The sequence below is a fragment of the Clytia hemisphaerica genome, unplaced genomic scaffold, assembly GCF_902728285.1.
Source record: "Clytia hemisphaerica strain Z4C2 unplaced genomic scaffold, Clytia hemisphaerica genome assembly, whole genome shotgun sequence".
Lineage (NCBI taxonomy): Eukaryota > Metazoa > Cnidaria > Hydrozoa > Leptothecata > Clytiidae > Clytia > Clytia hemisphaerica.
Window position 1 is genome coordinate 34,558 of NW_027103833.1, and position 18,584 is coordinate 53,141.

General features: G+C 34.7%; 1 protein-coding gene across 5 annotated transcripts; it reads left to right on the forward strand.

Moving 5' to 3' along the window:
• Positions 1-4,036: 4,036 nt before the first annotated feature.
• On the forward strand, positions 4,037-18,485 carry LOC136806861 (cyclic GMP-AMP phosphodiesterase SMPDL3A-like). 5 transcript variants are annotated; one of them, XM_067063431.1, is made up of 8 exons: positions 4,037-4,143; positions 15,519-15,942; positions 16,197-16,325; positions 16,474-16,659; positions 16,824-16,995; positions 17,242-17,336; positions 17,480-17,704; positions 17,927-18,473. In XM_067063431.1, exons 1-8 carry the CDS (start codon positions 4,117-4,119, stop codon positions 18,190-18,192), a joined length of 1,524 nt encoding a protein of 507 aa, XP_066919532.1. In that variant the 5' UTR covers positions 4,037-4,116; the 3' UTR covers positions 18,193-18,473. The 5 variants fall into 5 exon arrangements, with proteins under 5 accessions (XP_066919532.1, XP_066919533.1, XP_066919535.1 ...); XM_067063432.1 differs by lacking the exon at positions 4,037-4,143 and adding an exon at positions 13,810-14,141; XM_067063434.1 differs by lacking the exon at positions 4,037-4,143 and adding an exon at positions 13,810-14,137.
• Positions 18,486-18,584: the final 99 nt, after the last annotated feature.

Genomic DNA, 18,584 nt, shown 5'->3' on the forward strand with positions numbered 1-18,584 from the left:
ATATTTTGCCAGGCCTTAGCAGGGGACCCCTCGCGAAAATGTCTTCAGCTAAATTCAACTTTCCAATAAAATTCTAGGCTGGGTATCCAGACATTCTGTCATATCTTATAGTCTTTGCTCAAGTTTTCATAAAGTTTTATGAGTGAAAAACACACATAATTAACCTACCATAAAAGCTCTTTTTCAAACTCGAAAAACTTTCAAAACTACTTTAAACTACATCAAAATATCAGCCACATTTATAAAGACTGTGGCCATTTTGTTTAGAAATGAACCTGTGTTTTCATTTACATTTGGTAGTATTAGGGTTAGGGTTACCTTTTTTCGCAAAGTAAAATTTTTCCATAAATTAAACGCGCGTATAGAAAAATATAAAAAATCCTACAAATATCCTGCTTAGTGAATGGGCTTAGTGCTTTTTAACCAATTAGATGCACTCACATATGCAGGGACAAATATCCCTACAGGCATATGTCAGTTGGAGCAGACCAGACCAGAAAAATAATCTTTAAAAAACTAGACGGTGAAATAGTTTACGGTCTGGATATCCAGGCTAATAAAATTCAAGTGGTTGCGTCCTAGAAAAGTTGTCATGGATCCTTAGTTTTGCCCCCTACTACAACAGTTAATGTGACAGATCCAGAAATGACCATTTTCACTATTCATGCGTAGCAACCTGAAAATTTACCCATGAGCTGCATTTTAGTCTCCATTAACATATTCCACAATCAGTTTGTATACTTTAAATAATTATGTGAGTCGAGTTTGAAAAATCAAGCCACCGACCGTTTGATACGACAGATCCAGAAATGACCATTTTATTTAATATGTGTAGAATCATGAAAAAAGTCCCAATCTTGTTCAAATTTACACATTAGCTGCATTTTAGTCTCCATTAACATATTCCATATAATCAGCTTATTTGAAATAATTCTGTATCGAGTTTGAAAAATCAAGCCACCAATCGTTAAACGAGACAGATCCCGAAATAATCATTTTCACGCATAGCATCATGGAAAAAGTTCCAATCTTGTTCCAATTTACACATGAGCTCCATTTTAGTGTCCATTAATAAATTCCAGAATCAGTTTACTTGTACTTGAAAGATAAATTATGTGTCGTGTTTGAAAATCTTGCCACGCCCTTACTGACCGGTGTTAACAGCGACAGATCCAACCGTTTTCTTGTGTGTAGCATCTAGAAAAAAGTTCCAATAATATTCAAATTTACACATATGAGCTCCATTTTAGTGTCCATTAACAAATTCCAGAATTCAGTTTACTTGAAATGATTATGTGTCAAGTTTGAAAATCATACCACGTCCCAACACTGACCGTTGTTAACAGCGACAGATCCAGAAGTGACTGTTTTCTTGTGTGTAGCATCGAGAAAAAAGTTCCAATCTTATTTAAAGTTCTATTGAATTATCACATAATACATTACGTACATTTTCGTGATTTTAAACATAAAGGATAAAATAAAATAAAAAGTTAAAAACATTTGCGCGAGATTTTCTAAGACGCTGGTGAAAATGTGGAAAGCACAAAAGTAGGTGTAGACTCAAAATGTAAAAGTGTAAGAGTGAATTATTTGTAATTTGGAAATTAAAAACTATTAAAATAAATATTTTGAAACAAGCAATTCGATCGTGTAGAATCTTATGTCATGTAGTTCAGTTTAGTTTCAAGCCGTCTTTGCTGGAGGGTCTTAAGGTTAAGATTACGAATCATGGTGGTTGGACTACTGGAATATCTCCAATCATTACATATAAATCTGGATGCCTTGCGTTGGACCATTTCTAATTAGTTGATGTTTGCTGTAGTGTGAGGATCCCAGAAAACTGATGCATATTCAAGAATCAGCCTCACATAGGTACGATAAGCTTGGAGCTTGATTACTTGGTTTACACCATTGAGTTTCAAGCCGAAGGCTAGAGGTCAATCTCCTTGGTAGGATTTGAAGCCAACAAATCCTACCAAAGTTGCGCGGCCTTGAGCGACCCGCCTGGTTTTTACACAAATGACAGATTGAAACTAAAATTTACCGCTTAATTTCGAAAAATATATCACTCGAAAACAAAGGAATTGCTAGATTCAATCCGTCATCAAAAATACGGCGCATATTTTAAGGCTTCAATTTTTCTTGCCTGAGAAAGGTTAGAGATTGACCTCTAGCCTTCGGCTTGAAACTCAATGGTTTACACATGAGCTTGATTACTTAAGTTTACACATGAGCTGCATTTCGGTTTATTTATATCTATATCAGAACAGAAGTTATCATTTTCTAAAAATAAAGTTTTTTTGAAAACAAGAAACTAAAAATGAAAGTGATTTAAAAGGAGAATTTTCACTCATAAAATTTTATGAAAACTTGAGCAAAGATATAAGATATGACAGAATGTTGAAAAAGATTTACAAAGAAAAATCACTACAAAATTTCTTTGGTTTGAAAATCTCTTGGCCACTAAAGCAAAGAAAATTTTCAAGAAAGTATGAATCAACCTCCTCGCTTCGACCGCCATCTTGTTTTGGTTTGAAAATTGTTTTGAAGGAGCGCGGAATCAGAAAATATATCTTTTATAGCCAGTATCCGACTTTAGCAAGCTTTTCCCTCTACAGACGGCACAATTAAAAAGTGTGTTACTGGTTCTAAGCGCAGTTTCTGCCTAAAAGGACTTGCAAGTGAAAGGCCCTATCGCTAGCGCTGGGCCAATGATGTTTTTGTGGCATTTTTACAAATTTTTAATGAATTTATTATTTATTTTAATTACATGAATTATAAGCATCATGTACAATAGAATAGAATCTTTATGATAATTTATTGTACATAGTTAAAGGTTTTGTTTTTATTTAAATAAGAGTGATATCGTTTGCTTACTCGTCAATTTTAATTCGCAAGCTTTTTCACATTGGATTGACACGGATGTGGAGCAAGATTGGTCAGACAGAGGTAAAGAAAAACACTGTTTTTGCTCATATCAGCATATAACAATAGATAGACACTGTCCTGATATGAAAATGTGCCTGATATGAAACGGGAACACTTAAAACCTTTAAGCTTTTAAATTGTTTTTATTATTTACGTTTTTTGTCAAATTTCTAGCTTCCATTATAAAAAGGGTATCATCTTTTGTTGAGCTATATACTGATGAAGTCACGAAAATTTCTACATAAGCAGTCGCTTCATTTTTTTGTTTTGTAAATTTACTGCTTTTACATTTTACGTTTTCCATCATATACAAGCTGTGAGCGGATCTAGTTATTTGATTTTCATCGGGGAGAAATATTTGAGTATAATTTTCAACTGGGATGATATTTTGACCAGTGAAAGGGAGAGCCAACGGGCTTTGTGTCTTTAAAATCCAAAGTACTACCAATGTGACTCAGTTGTTATCCAGAGAATCATTTCAGACTTTTTATGATCGATATTTCTTGTCAATGAAATAAAAACCAGAAAGGTCTAGAAGTGAATCTTCTAGGTATAGGATTTGAAGCCATTAAATCCCACCTAAGCTGCGCGACTTCACACAAATGCTGGATGAAATTAAAGTTTACCGCCAGATTTTCAAAAATGTACAACTCGAAAACAAAGAAATCGCTAGATTCCGTCATCAAAAATACGGCGCACATTTAAAAGGCTTCGCTTTTTCTTGCCTGAGAAAGGTTAAAGATTCGCTTCTAGCCCTTTGGGATTCTATTTCATTGTTTCTTGTTGCTTTAGTTTAGCCTGAATTTGTGTAATCTATCGGGTCGTGTGAGTTTTTAGTCATTCTGAGCCTCATGTTTCTTAAAAGTGTGTTTCTTAAAAAAAAAAAGACGTGTATTTGTCTTTCAGAAAAGAAAAGAGTAGTTTGCGGTAAATTAAGTCCAGGTTTTTGTAATTAACTCTGTTTCCGCCGCTATCAAATAAAGTCCTTCATTTTGTAAAGAGTTTTCCGCTTAAAGTGATTGGAATGTTTTTTTGAACTGAGCTTTTATTGTTTTTTCCTGACCGCCATTGGTTTTATGAAAAAGCTACTTTGATTGAAGTCGGGTGCTGTTTTGTTTTAGTCAGGCAAAGGTTTCATGACAGAAAGACGGGCAGAAAGAGTTATTTTGTCATCAACAACTCAAAAACATGGAAGAACGAACCCCTCTAGTGATAGTAAGTAACTTTTCAAAATCCTTCTCTGATTTTCCCCAATTTAACACACATTCAAAAAAAAATTAAATTCGACGCGCAAGATTGGAGTTAAAATTCTTTATTTAATCAGGCTTGTACAGTATGTATCGTATATTTATAAATAGACCTTTTCATAAATTACGTCACGGACATCGCACTTGCCACGTTTGAAATTTTTGCCATGGTGATTAACTCCCAGCGGATTTTATCAAAACTACTTTCTATTCATAAAAATTTATTGCTTTGATTTGATTAGTTTTTTTTTTAATCCTGATATTTTCAATAGCGCACCGCGCTGAATCTAAAAATAGATTTTATTTTTGACATAATCATTGCTCTCGATGTGTTTGTACGAATTCCAATCCCATCAACCTTTGCGTTAATCTCTTTTGCACGTTAATTTGCATCGTTTGACAAAAGATATGTAACAGCTTGCACGTATCTTTAATTGAGCCGCGTTGAATTGTGGGATTGCAACTCGTACAAATGTCAAAAAAAGTGAAAAGTAATAATTATGACGTATGTGTTGCGGAGCGCTATTGAAAATCCGCAAGTAAATGCCTCCGCCATTTTGGTGAGTAATAATTGACAACAAACAAACAAAAAACAGACACAAAAAATATGATTATTTGCCAGTATACTTGAAGCTGTGTAAGCCACCAGGGCCGCCAGGACTAAGGCACGCGTGCACACGTTGTTCGAAAATGAGATTTTGAAACTGTGGGCCCCCTCTTTTATTTAGGGGGGAGGGGTGGGGAGGACTGTCCTAACGCACTTTGTAATAGACGCATTTTGTAATACCTGACGCACTTTGTAAAAAATGACACACTTGATTAACTTGATGATACTTCGAGAAGAAGCCGACGATCAATTTACATTTATAATAATCGACGGAGCTTTATGGCGCGCCAAAAAAAGGTTTTTAATACCAACCTTTTTTTTTTATTCCAATTTTTTTTTTCGACACCAACTTTTTTTTTTTCAATACCAACTTTTTTTTAATACCCTAAACGATTCCTCCAAATATACGGTACTGGCCTCTTTAAGTCGCAGAATCGTTTATTGCGAAGCGAATTTATGAGCGAAGCAGTTTTGCTATATTGTGTGCACGTACCTTTAACTTCTATCCCAATTGAAAATTTGCTATGAAATTTGCTATATAAATCACATCTCCAAACCGATGATTTTATCAAAATGACCTTGAATGGTTTGGCTTGAAGCCACAGAAACTTTCTCGGTTTGGTAGCTAGGACTGCGAAAAATGCCGTTTTAAAATGGTGTACCCTAACAGTGAACAGCAACAAAATTAGCGGAAGCCGAAACACGGACTTAGAATCTGAAGTTGATCAAATTGCCGCGCGGGCGGCACGCATCTAAGCAATCTAAGCAGTGGTTCTTCGGTTTTAAATGTTTATTTTGCTGTTATATGAAAAAAATTAGTTTCAACGTTGACAGAAAGGATCTTCATCATCCCTTGACTTTTAACAGCAAGTATCAAGTATCAAATAAGGTCAATCAATGAGAGGTTTTTGCAAGTCGCGCGGGCGGGGGCGGGCGGGAGGAGTGCTCTTTTAATGAACGAAACTTACCTTGCAAAACCAAGCGGATATTCTATGATAAAGAAGTACGGAGGTAATCAAATTTGTCGAATTTGTCAAGAAATAAATCAAAACTGCCCAAGAACCAACAAGCCATCATTGTACATTTTTGTTTTTGTTTTATTTTTATGTTTTGATGATTATGACAGACGATTCTTGATTCGAATAAAAATGTTCGATCGTTCGACAAATATCGTTCGATTTTAATAAGGCACCATTTACACTAGAATAACTAGAAGGAAAAAAAGAGTGATGCGCGGGCGGCGGCGGGTGTTGTGCCGCCGTGGGTTATGTGGTGTGTTTGGGGCATTAAGGCTCTTTTACGACCCTGTCTCTATATCTATAGCGGCTTTATTAGAGGGATTTTTCGAGTGTCTCTTATTTTGCTAGCAACTTGCGGATTGAGGTGGAGTCTGGGTCGCTTCGCAACCCTTATACAAAACGGCTAGTTTTGCTAGCAACTTGCGAATTGAGGTTGAGTCTGGATCGCTTCGCAACCCTTATACAATACGGCTAGTCGGCCCTGGCTCGCGAGGGTGTGAAGACCTGGCCGCCCGCCGCCGCAAACAAACGCCCTCCGACTGTCGCCCAAAATGGAAATTCAAAATGGTAGTCGAAAACGTGGGCCGATAAAACAAATAGTCGGGTTCAACTAATAAATATAAGATTTCCATTGAATAATACAGCATTTTGGTGTTCTTAAATACACCCCATGCTAATCTTGCAAAATTTAAGCATAATGCGTAAGGTATAGCTTCATTCAGCTGAACCCGATTGAACGTATAAAGCCACTGGAAAAAAAGTTTAAAAAGTCGTGCAGTTCAGTGTTCAGAACTTTTGTGTTTTACACTAACAGGAATTTTTAGCTCCTTTTTGCAAATCAAACTGTTTTCTTATAGTAGAAACAGAGTCAAGTTTATTTCATAGTTTTAGATATTTTTTCTTAGGGGTTTGATGATATGAAACCAAACAAAGAACTGCCATAATTTGTTTTTTATTTTCAACACCATTAAATTACTTTTATCTTTCAATTTTTTTATTAGTTTTTTAGACATTTGAAAATGCGCGAAAATTCAAACGCGTTCGAGAAAACGCCCTTGATGCCGCCCTCTGCCTAAAAAAATGCTTTCCCCATTCGCGGACGTGTTTGGAACCATGTTTTTTACTCAAGGCGCACATTTTGTTAGCGAAGATGTTATTTTTGATTCACTTTGAGTGTTTTGGATAGCTTGGCACAGGAAAAGAAGAAAATAATGAGTTTTTAAGAAATAATGAACTTTTTTGAGCGGCAGTTCAAGAGCATACGGGCGGTCGACGGTAAACAGAACATCAAATTCCCATCGCCTTATTGCACATTTAATCTGCCAGAGAGTGATAACCAGACGGTGTCAATCGAACGAATCGAACGTCGAATCAATCGGACGCAATTGAACGCAATCGAATAATTGCAATTCGATTGTCGAACGCAATCGAATATATTACCCAGGATTTACTGTTCGATTGCTTCGATTACGTTCGATTGTATTCGATTACGTTCGATTAATTTAATTGTATTAGATTTTATTCGCTTTTACCGTAAACGGCCATAACTTGCAACGAAAAACAGCGTTTTTTGACTAAACGATGCTGTATCTTTTAACCTAGAAAAGTTATAGCAATGAAACTTTCCCAAAATAAGCTTCTACCTTATTCCTTTTTAGATTACCATACATCAGTGTAGCTGGAACCTCCAGGGCTGCAAATAAATATTTTTAGTCTCTCGGACATCATGTCCGACTGAAACACAATCCAGTCAGGCAAACTCAAAATTCAGTCGGTCATTCTGTATATACTTTTTTTCGTGGATATTTAACATAATAGAAAAACGAGACTTTACTATCACTTATTACATTTTTGAGCATATTTGCCAAAATAGAGACGGTAATTAGTATTTAGAATTAAATGAGACAGGGTGTTTAGAGATAGCAAAAAGTGATTCCGTTCGATAAGACATGAAGCAATGAAAAATATTTCCTTTGAACGATCAAAAAAGAGCAGTTTGTGTAATTTACGATGTGCGATCCAACGATTCACGATGCACGAATAAGTTTTCATAATGCTAGCTACAATTAAACATCATATAACAATAACAAAAAAAAATTAAAAATAGAAGAGGAAATAATTTATCATAATCAGAATGATTAAAATAACTTATATCTTCTGTGTAGAAAAACCAAAAATTGATAGCGAGAGAAAGAAAATGTTTGCCGCATGCCTCACTCGTTTTTAAAATGAAAGAAAAAGCCTTGACGTCATAGAAAAGTTTTGGCGCGAAAAATTTATTAAAACACAAACTCATTTTTGTACGTTTATTATTTTTTTAAGAACAGTGAATCAGGTAAATAAGGAATCATTGGCTACATTACTTTTGGCATGTTCTTATAAAAGCCTTTCACAAACTGAATTGCAACTGGTGCTTTTATTTATTTGATCTTTTTCTTTGTTTGATGATCAAGTCAATTCATTTGATCTTTCTCAAAAAAGGTGAGTTTATACACGCGCTCTTCATTAAAAAACGTCTTCCCTACTTTACCACAACATTGTAAATTTTTGTTTATAACCCTGTCTCAATCCAATGCATTCGGTTGGTTTGATCGGAGAAACGTTTTCAATGGGTAATTGAATTGGAACAACTATTTTAGAATCAAAAGGTAATGTGATCCTTTTATCTCTTTTTGCTCCTTTATAAGGTTTGATAATTTGTTTTTTTTCATTCGGACATCGTGACCGACACAAAAGATTTTCAGTCGGTCAAATGGCTTTTCCAGTCGGACATTGACCGATGACCGACGCTTATTTGCAGCCCTGAACCTCGATATTCCAAGATTAGAAAAAGCTATACCTGTTATCTTTTTTCTTTAAAGAATCAACAAGCCATCAACATCAATAAATTCCACACATTTCCTCAGAAACTTTTAAAATCATCTGCCATTATGACTTTCTTGAAGCCGTTCGCGCAAGAATGCAAGCTAATCATTTTTTTCTCCCGCGCTCGAGGGGAAAAGGAAAGTGATCAATATTCTTTGAAGGAAAAACGTCAGAAACAAACCCAAAGACCAAAAGATGTATTTTGTTGTTGAGAATCGATCCTGTGAAGATGAAAAGATTTTTGCTTTGCGTTTTTTTCGGAACGCTGAAAAACTCTAATTTCGATTTTCCTTTAAGGTAAAGAGGTTGCGAGATTTGGGTTAGCGAGGCAAAAATTGCTAAAAAGCTGGTAAAATCGTAATCCTCAAAAATCGAAGTTCCAGCCTCACTGTACATTGATCCAAACAGAAACTTTAATCGAAAACGTCGTTAATCCAAAGATGACCAAAAAATTTTCTTCAAAGTCCACAACTTGCAACGGTGCTAATTTCATAACATCAACATACTGAACACGCGCCAACTCTATCACATGAGAAAAATTTGATTTCAACAAATTTTAATAGCATAATTAAAAAATGGCACAACGATGGAGTGCGTTGTTGTAGACAAAAGACGGATCAATTTGTGAATTACGATTACTTCTCACACATGCAAATTCATAATTGGTTTGGCTTTTTTATGACGATAAGGGAACATTTGCAAAAACATCGATAGAAAGACGGGGGGCATTACCAAGCGGAGAAGCTCAGTGTAACAAAGATCTGTTATTTCGTACCTTCGACGAGTTGAATGATTCTTCTACACCCCGATCTCAACTAAAGCAAAATAAAGTCTACTTTAATTGGATTAATTTTCGCGAATTTATATTTTCGCTTTTTTGGAAATGTTTGCCTTTCATTCACGAAAATAAAATCTTGCTAAATTGCGAGAGAAAACTGAGTTGGGAAATTCAATACTCGCAAAACTTTTGTTTTGCAATCGCCGATTAGTGAATATAAATTAAAAAAAACGAACCTTTTGCCTCGCAAAATTACAGCTTACAAAAATCAATCCAATTAAATGCTGAGATGAAAACGAAATAAAATATTGAATTAAAAGTTGGGATTACGACGGCAGGTTACGGTAACAAATCAAGGACCATCATCCGTACCTTATTGTGATTTACCATCTTATGGGACTCAAAATTTGGAAATAGCGTATAGATGGATTTCCATGAAAATTTTTGAGTGAAAAATGTTGCCGAATTCGCCAAATTTGTAAGGCAAGAAGTCTTTCCTTAACAAAATGGAAAGTTTTATCGAAATATAGTACTAGATGTTTTTGACAGGTGAGATTCAATCAAATATGATATATACTTTCATAGGGATAGAACACTAAAAATGTAAAATTTTTCTCGGGAAAAATATTTAGCGAATATTATTGGGTATCACTATTTGCGTGTTTCCACAAAAAAACAACCACCTTGCTCTTTCAAATTTTAAGTTTGACACATTTTTTTGGTGGTGATAAAACACAAAATGAAGACATTCGAGGAAGATTATAGGCTCGGGAAAGCTTATACGTTTAAATAACGGTTTAATATATTATTTGTTTTAAGTCTTTCGTCTTCTACCGTTGGAATCCCCAATCCTCGTCATAGTATGCCAAATTCATTCATCGTTTTGCTATTGAACTTTACTTCCGGGGTGAGAGAGGAGAGAGAGTGTTTTCGATCTTATGTATTATATAATTACAGAATCTAATTTTTGCATTGAATCGTTGAATAGATACAAAAAAGTTCGTCCCTGTTGATTTCATCCCCATTCGAAATCCATCCAATGTAAAAAATTGCACTCCAAAACCATCTTCATTGTGTATTTTAAAACTTGGAACAATAGAATTCCTATCCCCATAGAGATTTTGATAGAAATTATTGGCCCCGTTGTGGGAAAAAATTCCACCGGGGCTTTGAGACAGGTGTTTCGGCATGACATGATTTACCGTATTTATATATAGGAGATTTGTAAAAATTCGAAAAGAAAACGGATATTTACTTTTTACCATGTATCCCGTCACTGTCTGCCCGGAGTTCTGCATTTGCAAAGAGTGACACCTCTTAGACTGAGAAATGATTGTCTAATACGCTACTCCTTCTCTGGTTCCCATTGACGAGATACCGGAATATTCATCAGAATACTCATCTCATCTTCATCAGAATACTCATAACGCTCATTTGACGTTGACTTTGCACACACCCCTGTCTCACAATCTATATCGATCGCCGAAACGTCCATATACAGTGTTACATATACTTTCTTTTACACCCCTGTATCTTAACTAAATTCGGAACAGGTTTGAAGGAAAAATAATCACTTTTGATTAAAAAAGTTCTTAAGAAAAATTCAAAATTAGCGTGTACAGGGTGTGTTTTTCTTTTCCGAAGCTCTTATCCTTCTTGCATTTCTTATACTCTTACAAAATTGGCTCTGATATTTACTCCTCATTCCTGAAGGGTTGCTTTTTTTATCCGTCCTGTCTTTTGGTCATTCTTTTTCCGTAAATCCAACGAATTGTAAAACTTATTTCAATTAAATTTTTCTTATAAAAGAAACGCACTTGAACAATCCTTGACCCCCTGATCGTAAAATTGATGATTACAGTTTAACGACGAATGATTTTATTGATTTCTTTTGAGGCACTTTTATGACACCAGTCTTGTTATTAACATGATTAGTTTTCGTATGGGACATTAGGAAGCAGAACTTCAGCTGAGATCCTTCAGTTACAATGGTTGATTGATTTAACATGTAAGCATTGGTAATTATCCAATTTATGCATCGAAACGTCTCTTCGTTGTGAAATGTAATCTAGCAACTTCAATCGAAGAATACGGAAGAACGAAAAACTGTACGAGCTGCGGATTTCGATCCAGCAAGGCCTCGTCTTTCTTCTTTCGAGCTTTCTAGAAATTGCATCGTAAGAGAACGTCAATCGCCCAAGCGGTGGGGTTTATTGGAGTGACCTAATTATTTTCACTTTTTCATCTTCATCTTCGCAACAAATTATTCAATCGGGCTTGTTTTGCTTGATTAACGTGTAGTTTACCATTTCGAACATTCCCTGAAAAAATGAAAGAAAACAAAGCAATCAACGTGGAGAAAACGTAAATAAACAAAGCTTTTGCAAGTTAAGTCCGTGTTGCAAGTTATGGCCGTTTACGGTATGGTACTTAAGCGCTCGGCTGCCCACGCTAAAAAGCTCTAACAGAGTGATCCAATTTAATTTAATCGCAATCAAACTCATTGAACATAATCGTAATCGAACGAAATCGAAGATTAATCCAATGTAATTAACAATCAATCGAACCAATCGAACATAGTCAACTATCAAATCGAACCAATCTAACCTTACTCAAGCTCAATCGAACACAATCGAATATTACCCAGGAATAGGCCGTTCGATTGGGATTCGATTACGTTCGACAATCGAATCGCAATTATTCGATCGCGTTCGATTATGTTCGATTGGTTCGATTGCGATTTTTGTTCGAAGTTGTTCGATTGACACCGTCTGGTGATAAAAAAGGCTTGCAATTAGAAAGAAGTTCTGAGACTGGTAGACGGGGTCACTATACCTTAAACTTTCCCTTGACGCTTTCACTCGTAACTCTCTGTTTAGCTAGAGATTTTTTTCAGATTTGGAGAAAAAAAAACAATTACCGTGAGTGGTCCTAAATCCGATCCGACAGCCCTGCCTAATATTCCGACCCTCCAAATAACTGTTATGAAAAAAAATTCTATGTTTACAAACATTCTCTCTCCAAGTTGAATGATAAACTATTTCAAAGAACTCTCGAAACAAAACATCCAACAAGATGGCTTTAAATTCAAGATGGCTTTAATGTCAAGATGTCAATTGTCATGATGTGATCAAAAAAGTGTGACTTGTAAAAATAATCATTAGTAATTAAATAATTACCTTTTATTCTGAATCCATTGTTTGTGTTTTAAAAATTGTTAACAAATGTTATTTGATTTAATGGGTTCAATGTATCAAATCTCTCAGTTTAGTTGACACTTTGGTATCTTTGTTACGTCACAGCAAAAGGTTTGTTTTTATTTTAGTTAGCATCTTTGAAAGACCCCATCGGAATTAGGCAGGGCTGTCAGATTTAGGACCACTCACGGTAGGCGGCAATCAAAAATATGTTCCATTCGGGTCCTAAAACATCTTCAAATCCAGTCGGTTGGTCGGTTGGTCGGTAGTAAATTTTGTCGGATTTTTAAGATCTAGTAAATCCCGATGAATCAAGTCGGCAGTTTGCCAAACTAAACGCAGGCGCGCATGTGTTAACCTTAAAGTGGCCCTTATTTTCGGCCCCCAGGGTATTGGCCCTACCGCGTTGCTGAATTTTGACATGAAAATTTCAATAAGGGTACTGTACATGAAAAAACTTGAACGGGACTCAATGTGGGTTAAGTAAAACAAAAAATAATGATTCAAAGACATGCTCCGTTCGCCTGTGCCTGCCATTATGGGAAAGATCCGAACCTGCGCTGCGAACAGCACCCAAAAAAACCCAACGATTTTACTGACTTTCCGAATCTGGTTTTCTTGTAAATAAACAGTCGGTCGGACGACCCGAACGCAACATATTTTTGATTGCCCCCTTATCTTAATTTAAAATATTAACATTTGTTTAAAAAATTAAAGAAAGGAAAAATTGCATTTTTAGCTCATATTTTATTTTAACTTCATTCCTGAAAAAAGTAAGTTGCTCTAGTCAACCAACGTGGTATATTATACCTTATCAGTGAAGCCAAGTTTGAAATTATTCTGTATTAGAAAAATGGTTAAAAGCAGTCAAAATGCAATTTATCTTACTTCCTCCAGAGTTTGTCTTTGTTTTATGCTAAAATATAACAAACCTTTGTCATACTGTCTAATTACAAAAACCTCCAATCACAAATTCAGCGCCATCTTGTTTCACTTTAAATGCCGTGTTTTAAAATTCCTCAGCTACATTATATGTACGGAAAAGGTTTTCTCCAGGCTTTTTCAATCCCAGGATTAAACTATGAGGGCGGTTCCGCTCGCTATTTTCCTTTCAATATTAAGCCCCGCGATACTCAATGAAAGAGATTTTAATATTAATGTTGAAATGTGTATTTTTCCGATAAATTTAGATATATACTCAACAAAAAATAAGGTGGTTTTAAACAAATCTTTGAGAAATTAGCGTTTCTTTTTGTTCTAATATATGCAAATCACGTCGAAAAAAGAATACATTTCCGCCTTTACTTTCACTTTTGCTTTCGTGCTATGCGAATCTGATTGGATAAACACCACTCGCTATCAAATTCTGATTGGCTGTAAGTCTTTAGCTTCGGGATTCTGATTGGATTATTTCCCATGCCACGGCTGAATTTTGATTGGTTGAAACTTTCTGAACGTGAATTCTGATCGGATGAATACCTGAAAAGTAAACAATAGTATGTAAGTATTTTGCTTATCAAAATCTAAAGATTTCCAGGGGGCTTTATTTACTTTGTATGATGATAATTAAGCCTACAAAGCACCAAGAAAAAAACCAACATAGAACAGGTAATAAGACCTTATGCTAAAAACGAAACCAATTACGGCAAAAATTTCTCAAAAATAGCAATTTTCGTAATACTTCAAATATTGATACTTGACTGTACTGGTTTTTTAAGCTAGGGGGGGCAATAGTCGTTTGGAAGACTTATGGCTATATTGATTATTAGAACAATAAAAGATGGGTGCCGCATGCAAGGGTAGTGGAAAACACCCCCTGATAATAATAGGGTTAAAAAGTCAAAAATCAAATTAAAAGCTTTACTGTAGTAACTGGGAGGATAAAAAGGAAAAGAACAAAAAGTCAAACAAAAATGAAGGAGAAGCTGACTAAATGGCTATCACAAGTTGTACAAATCAGAAGTTTCTTAAAACTGCTTTTTAATCAAAAATTGACTTTATGAACTGTCAATTTTAGAATTTTTGCTTTGTACATTTTTGAAAATGCATCGCAAATCACAAAAAACTATACGTTAATTTAATCACTGCTTTTTTAAGAAAGAATTATTTTCAAATTTTAAGTATTTGGAGCAAGTTACCAACTTTTCTATGTTCTAATTTTTAATGCACCTGCATTCAGTTTTACTGTAGTAACTGGGATGACCTTTAGATAAAAAGGAAAAGACAAAAAGTCAAACAAAAGTGGCTTTGCTAAAGAAAGAGGAGGCAGGAAGGAGCAGGCCTTAGCAATTTTCAGTAAGGACAGTCCTGGGAAATGGAGGAGATCGAAAGTTTCTTTTCTTCAAATATATTTTCTTTTAAAAACTGTGACAATTCTTTACAAATGAGATAAAGAGAGAAAATCTTGTGGAGCTAACATCTATGATAATAAAATGCAAGAGGGCCTCAAATGAGGAACATGAACACAGGAAACTTCAAACACTTCTTGCAAGTTATTGAACACAGTTCAAGTCATTCCCTCACAATGTGAAATTGATATGCTTGAAAAGGGTAAGGAAAAACAAAACCATTGGTGAAAATATGTATTAAAATTAAAAGAGATAATTTGAAGATAAAAAGGATTATGAGGAAATGTTCAGTATTATATACTTTTCTACACAATGTATAATTGGGTTCAATGTTTTTTCATACTGGCTCCTGTGTTCCCAGATTGTCATTTAATTGCCAACCATAAGGCTGAGTGTGGGACATTTGGTGAGAGTTTTACATTGAACATAGCTTCTTTTTTTTTGAAATGTGAAAAAAATTTAGCAGGAAGCTAAGCTAACAAATCAAAATTGAAATTTAAAATTTGTTTTTCCCCCATTAATTTTTCAGACCACTTCCAATCAGGAGGGAGGATCAAAATCTTGTGATTCATGCTCAAAAAGAAGCTGTACCATTATAATCATTGTGCTTGCTGTTCTATGTTGTTGTCTCATATCCGTAGCCATCTATCTTGGAGTCAAATCGACCAAAACATCATTGAAACCTAGTACCTTGAATAATGGGTTACAATTCTTTCAAGTATCGGATACCCATCTTGATATTTATTACAATGATAAAGTTGATGGTTTGAATGGGCAGTTATGTAGATCAATGAATCAAACAGGCGGATATAAAGTCAATTTTACAGAAGGATCAGCTCCTTATGGGAGAGTGCATTGTGATTCACCGTACAAGTTGGTTCAATCATCAGCAGATTACATTGGAACACTAAATGAAGAGTCTAATGTAAAAGCGCAATTCATTTTATTGTCAGGTAACTGCTTTGATAATGTGGTTCATTTCTGAATTTAAGAAGGAATTGCAAAATTTCAGTATGTAACAAATCTATAAATAAATTTTGTAAAGCTCACTTTTACTGGAAATGGCAAATCAACTCAGCATTGTTCTTTAAGTTTTTCTTTGTTTCTAACCATCACTTTTTTTTCAATTTAAAATGCAAGGTGTGTTACTGTGTACAGTATATGGGGGTAACATTTTCTTTGTTCTCATTGTTGTTTTTATTTAAAGGTGACCAAGCAGCTCATGCTTACTCTAAATTTCCTGAAGTGGATGCATACAAAAGTTTAGTGTGGTCAATTGTCAACAGCACAAGAATCTTCTATGAGGCTACTGGTTTGCCAATCATTTTCAGCATTGGTATGTTTGTTGTCTTTTTGGTCAATAAGCTTTTGTCAATTTCTACAAAGCAAGTTTTTCTTAAAGTATGTAAAATTCATAATGTTGGAATCTTACTAATTCAAGTTATATCATTTTAATTTTCATATTTTATTGTACTTTTTTGCAGGAAACAATGATATCCCCCTTCATTATAATCCACCAGTTGAACACCCTGAGTCGTTTTATGGAGACCTATCAAATGAAGTAACCAAGTACATCTTTCCAAAGAGCTCTGTGTTGGCTGAATTGAACAGTGTCAAAGAATTCAATGAATCCTTTCTACAAGGGGGTTATTATGTCGTCAATGTTTCAGGTACAGACCTTAACTTCACTGGCAGCTGAATTTTCGTAGGGGAGCTTTAGGCCATAACACTCCTGAAATTATAGCAGTTATAGTAATGAAAACCACTGTAAGAAATTTTGATTATGTTATTATTCTAGAAGCTATATAGCAACTTTTCAATATATTCCTTATAGAATTTCTGCAACTCATCACGTTGAGTACAAACTATTGGAACTCAAGATGCTTTACGATCAATCCAAGTATTACCACCATTGGTGATCGCCAAATGAAATGGCTGGAAAACACTCTCAAAACTGCTGCAGCAACGAACAAAAAAGTTTTGGTCTCAGGACACATCCCAGCAGGGTAACAATTCCTTTTGGACTTTCTTTAGATTGTTATAAAGTTGTAAAAATATTCATTGACAACGGTAAAATTCCCCCATTGACATACAATGTATTTGGATTGGGGAGAAAATACTTAGCCATTCGTCTCAGAAAATCATGAAAAACATTATTGTGCAATTAGGAAAATACTTATATCTAAATTTTCTCAAAATCACTAAAAAACAGACTTTGGCCCGTTATGATGAAATTCTTTCAATTTCTATAGTATTTCAACTTACAAAGATGAAGGGAGTTTTTGGTTGAAAAACTACACAACAGTTTACGTCAAACTCATGACTGATTTTGCAGACATTATAACAGGTAAGAATGCTACTTAAATCAATGAAAACAAGAGCTTTTGCAAATCAATTGAAATTGATTTTAAACGTTCAAGAGAAATAAAGAGCGGTGGTTAGAAGATTGATACTTTTCCAAATAAGATAAAAGCTTTGTTTCTATTTCAGGGCAGTTTTATGGACATGCACATAAAGACAAGATCAAAATTCAAAACGTTCACGATTCTTTCTATCCAAATACACAACCTTCAATACCAAAGGCTTTTCTTTTGATGTCTCCAAGCATTACACCCATCCAAGGAAATAATGCAGCCTTTCGTTTGTTTACTTTGAGTAAAGATCTTGAGCTGTCTGATTATACACAATATTATATGGATTTTATACTTGCTAATGGTAAGAAAAAATCTTTGCAATTTAAGTTTAACATTTTTGAAAATGGCTTCCTTTTTTAATACAAGTTTTGAGAAAAGAATGTCTTAAAATTTTCTTCTATCTCTTTCTTTACGATGACACCATCGTCCATTAGCACTTTGTATTTTAAAACTTTACATATTAGTTTGGACACTGGTTTTGTTATTGTAATAAATGGTAACTATCTTTCATATCCTTTTTCAGTATTTTCAAAGCCTTCATGGAAAAAAGAATACACGTTCTCTGAATGTTATGGGGCTAGCATCTCAGCAAAATCCATCCAAGATATTGTACAGAATGTTATCTCCTCATCTGACAACTCAACCTGGGTACGTTACATGACCCATATGAGAACGTTGTATGGTGGTTTTTCAACTGAAGTTATGTTCAGAGAGTATTGTGGTGCACAACATTTTACTTTGGAAGCTTACTTAGCTTGTGTGAAATATTATGAGACCAATGGATTTTGAATCCATCGGTTTTTGTGAGTAACTAACAGAAAACAATGTCATGTTTTTGTTGTCCTATTTAGATTTTTAATAATTTTCATTTTTCACATATACAATATTTTTGGAACCTATTTTTTAACCTTTTTACTCAGTTCCTCTTAACTACTGTTTTTTTATACCCACATACATATTATTTTAATGATATGAATTTTCAATTACATTTTGAATTCATATAATTGTGTAGACATCAATGGACATTGCAAGGGGAATGACCTTATCTTTCCAAAAAGATGAAGTTGCAAGCTAGTTCAATCAAAATCTTTAATTATTTTAAATCCTCACTTAGTATGTTTTGTCTTCCCAGATCCGGGAAAAAATGATTAAATTCTTCTTCTAAATTGTGCTTTGTGTTC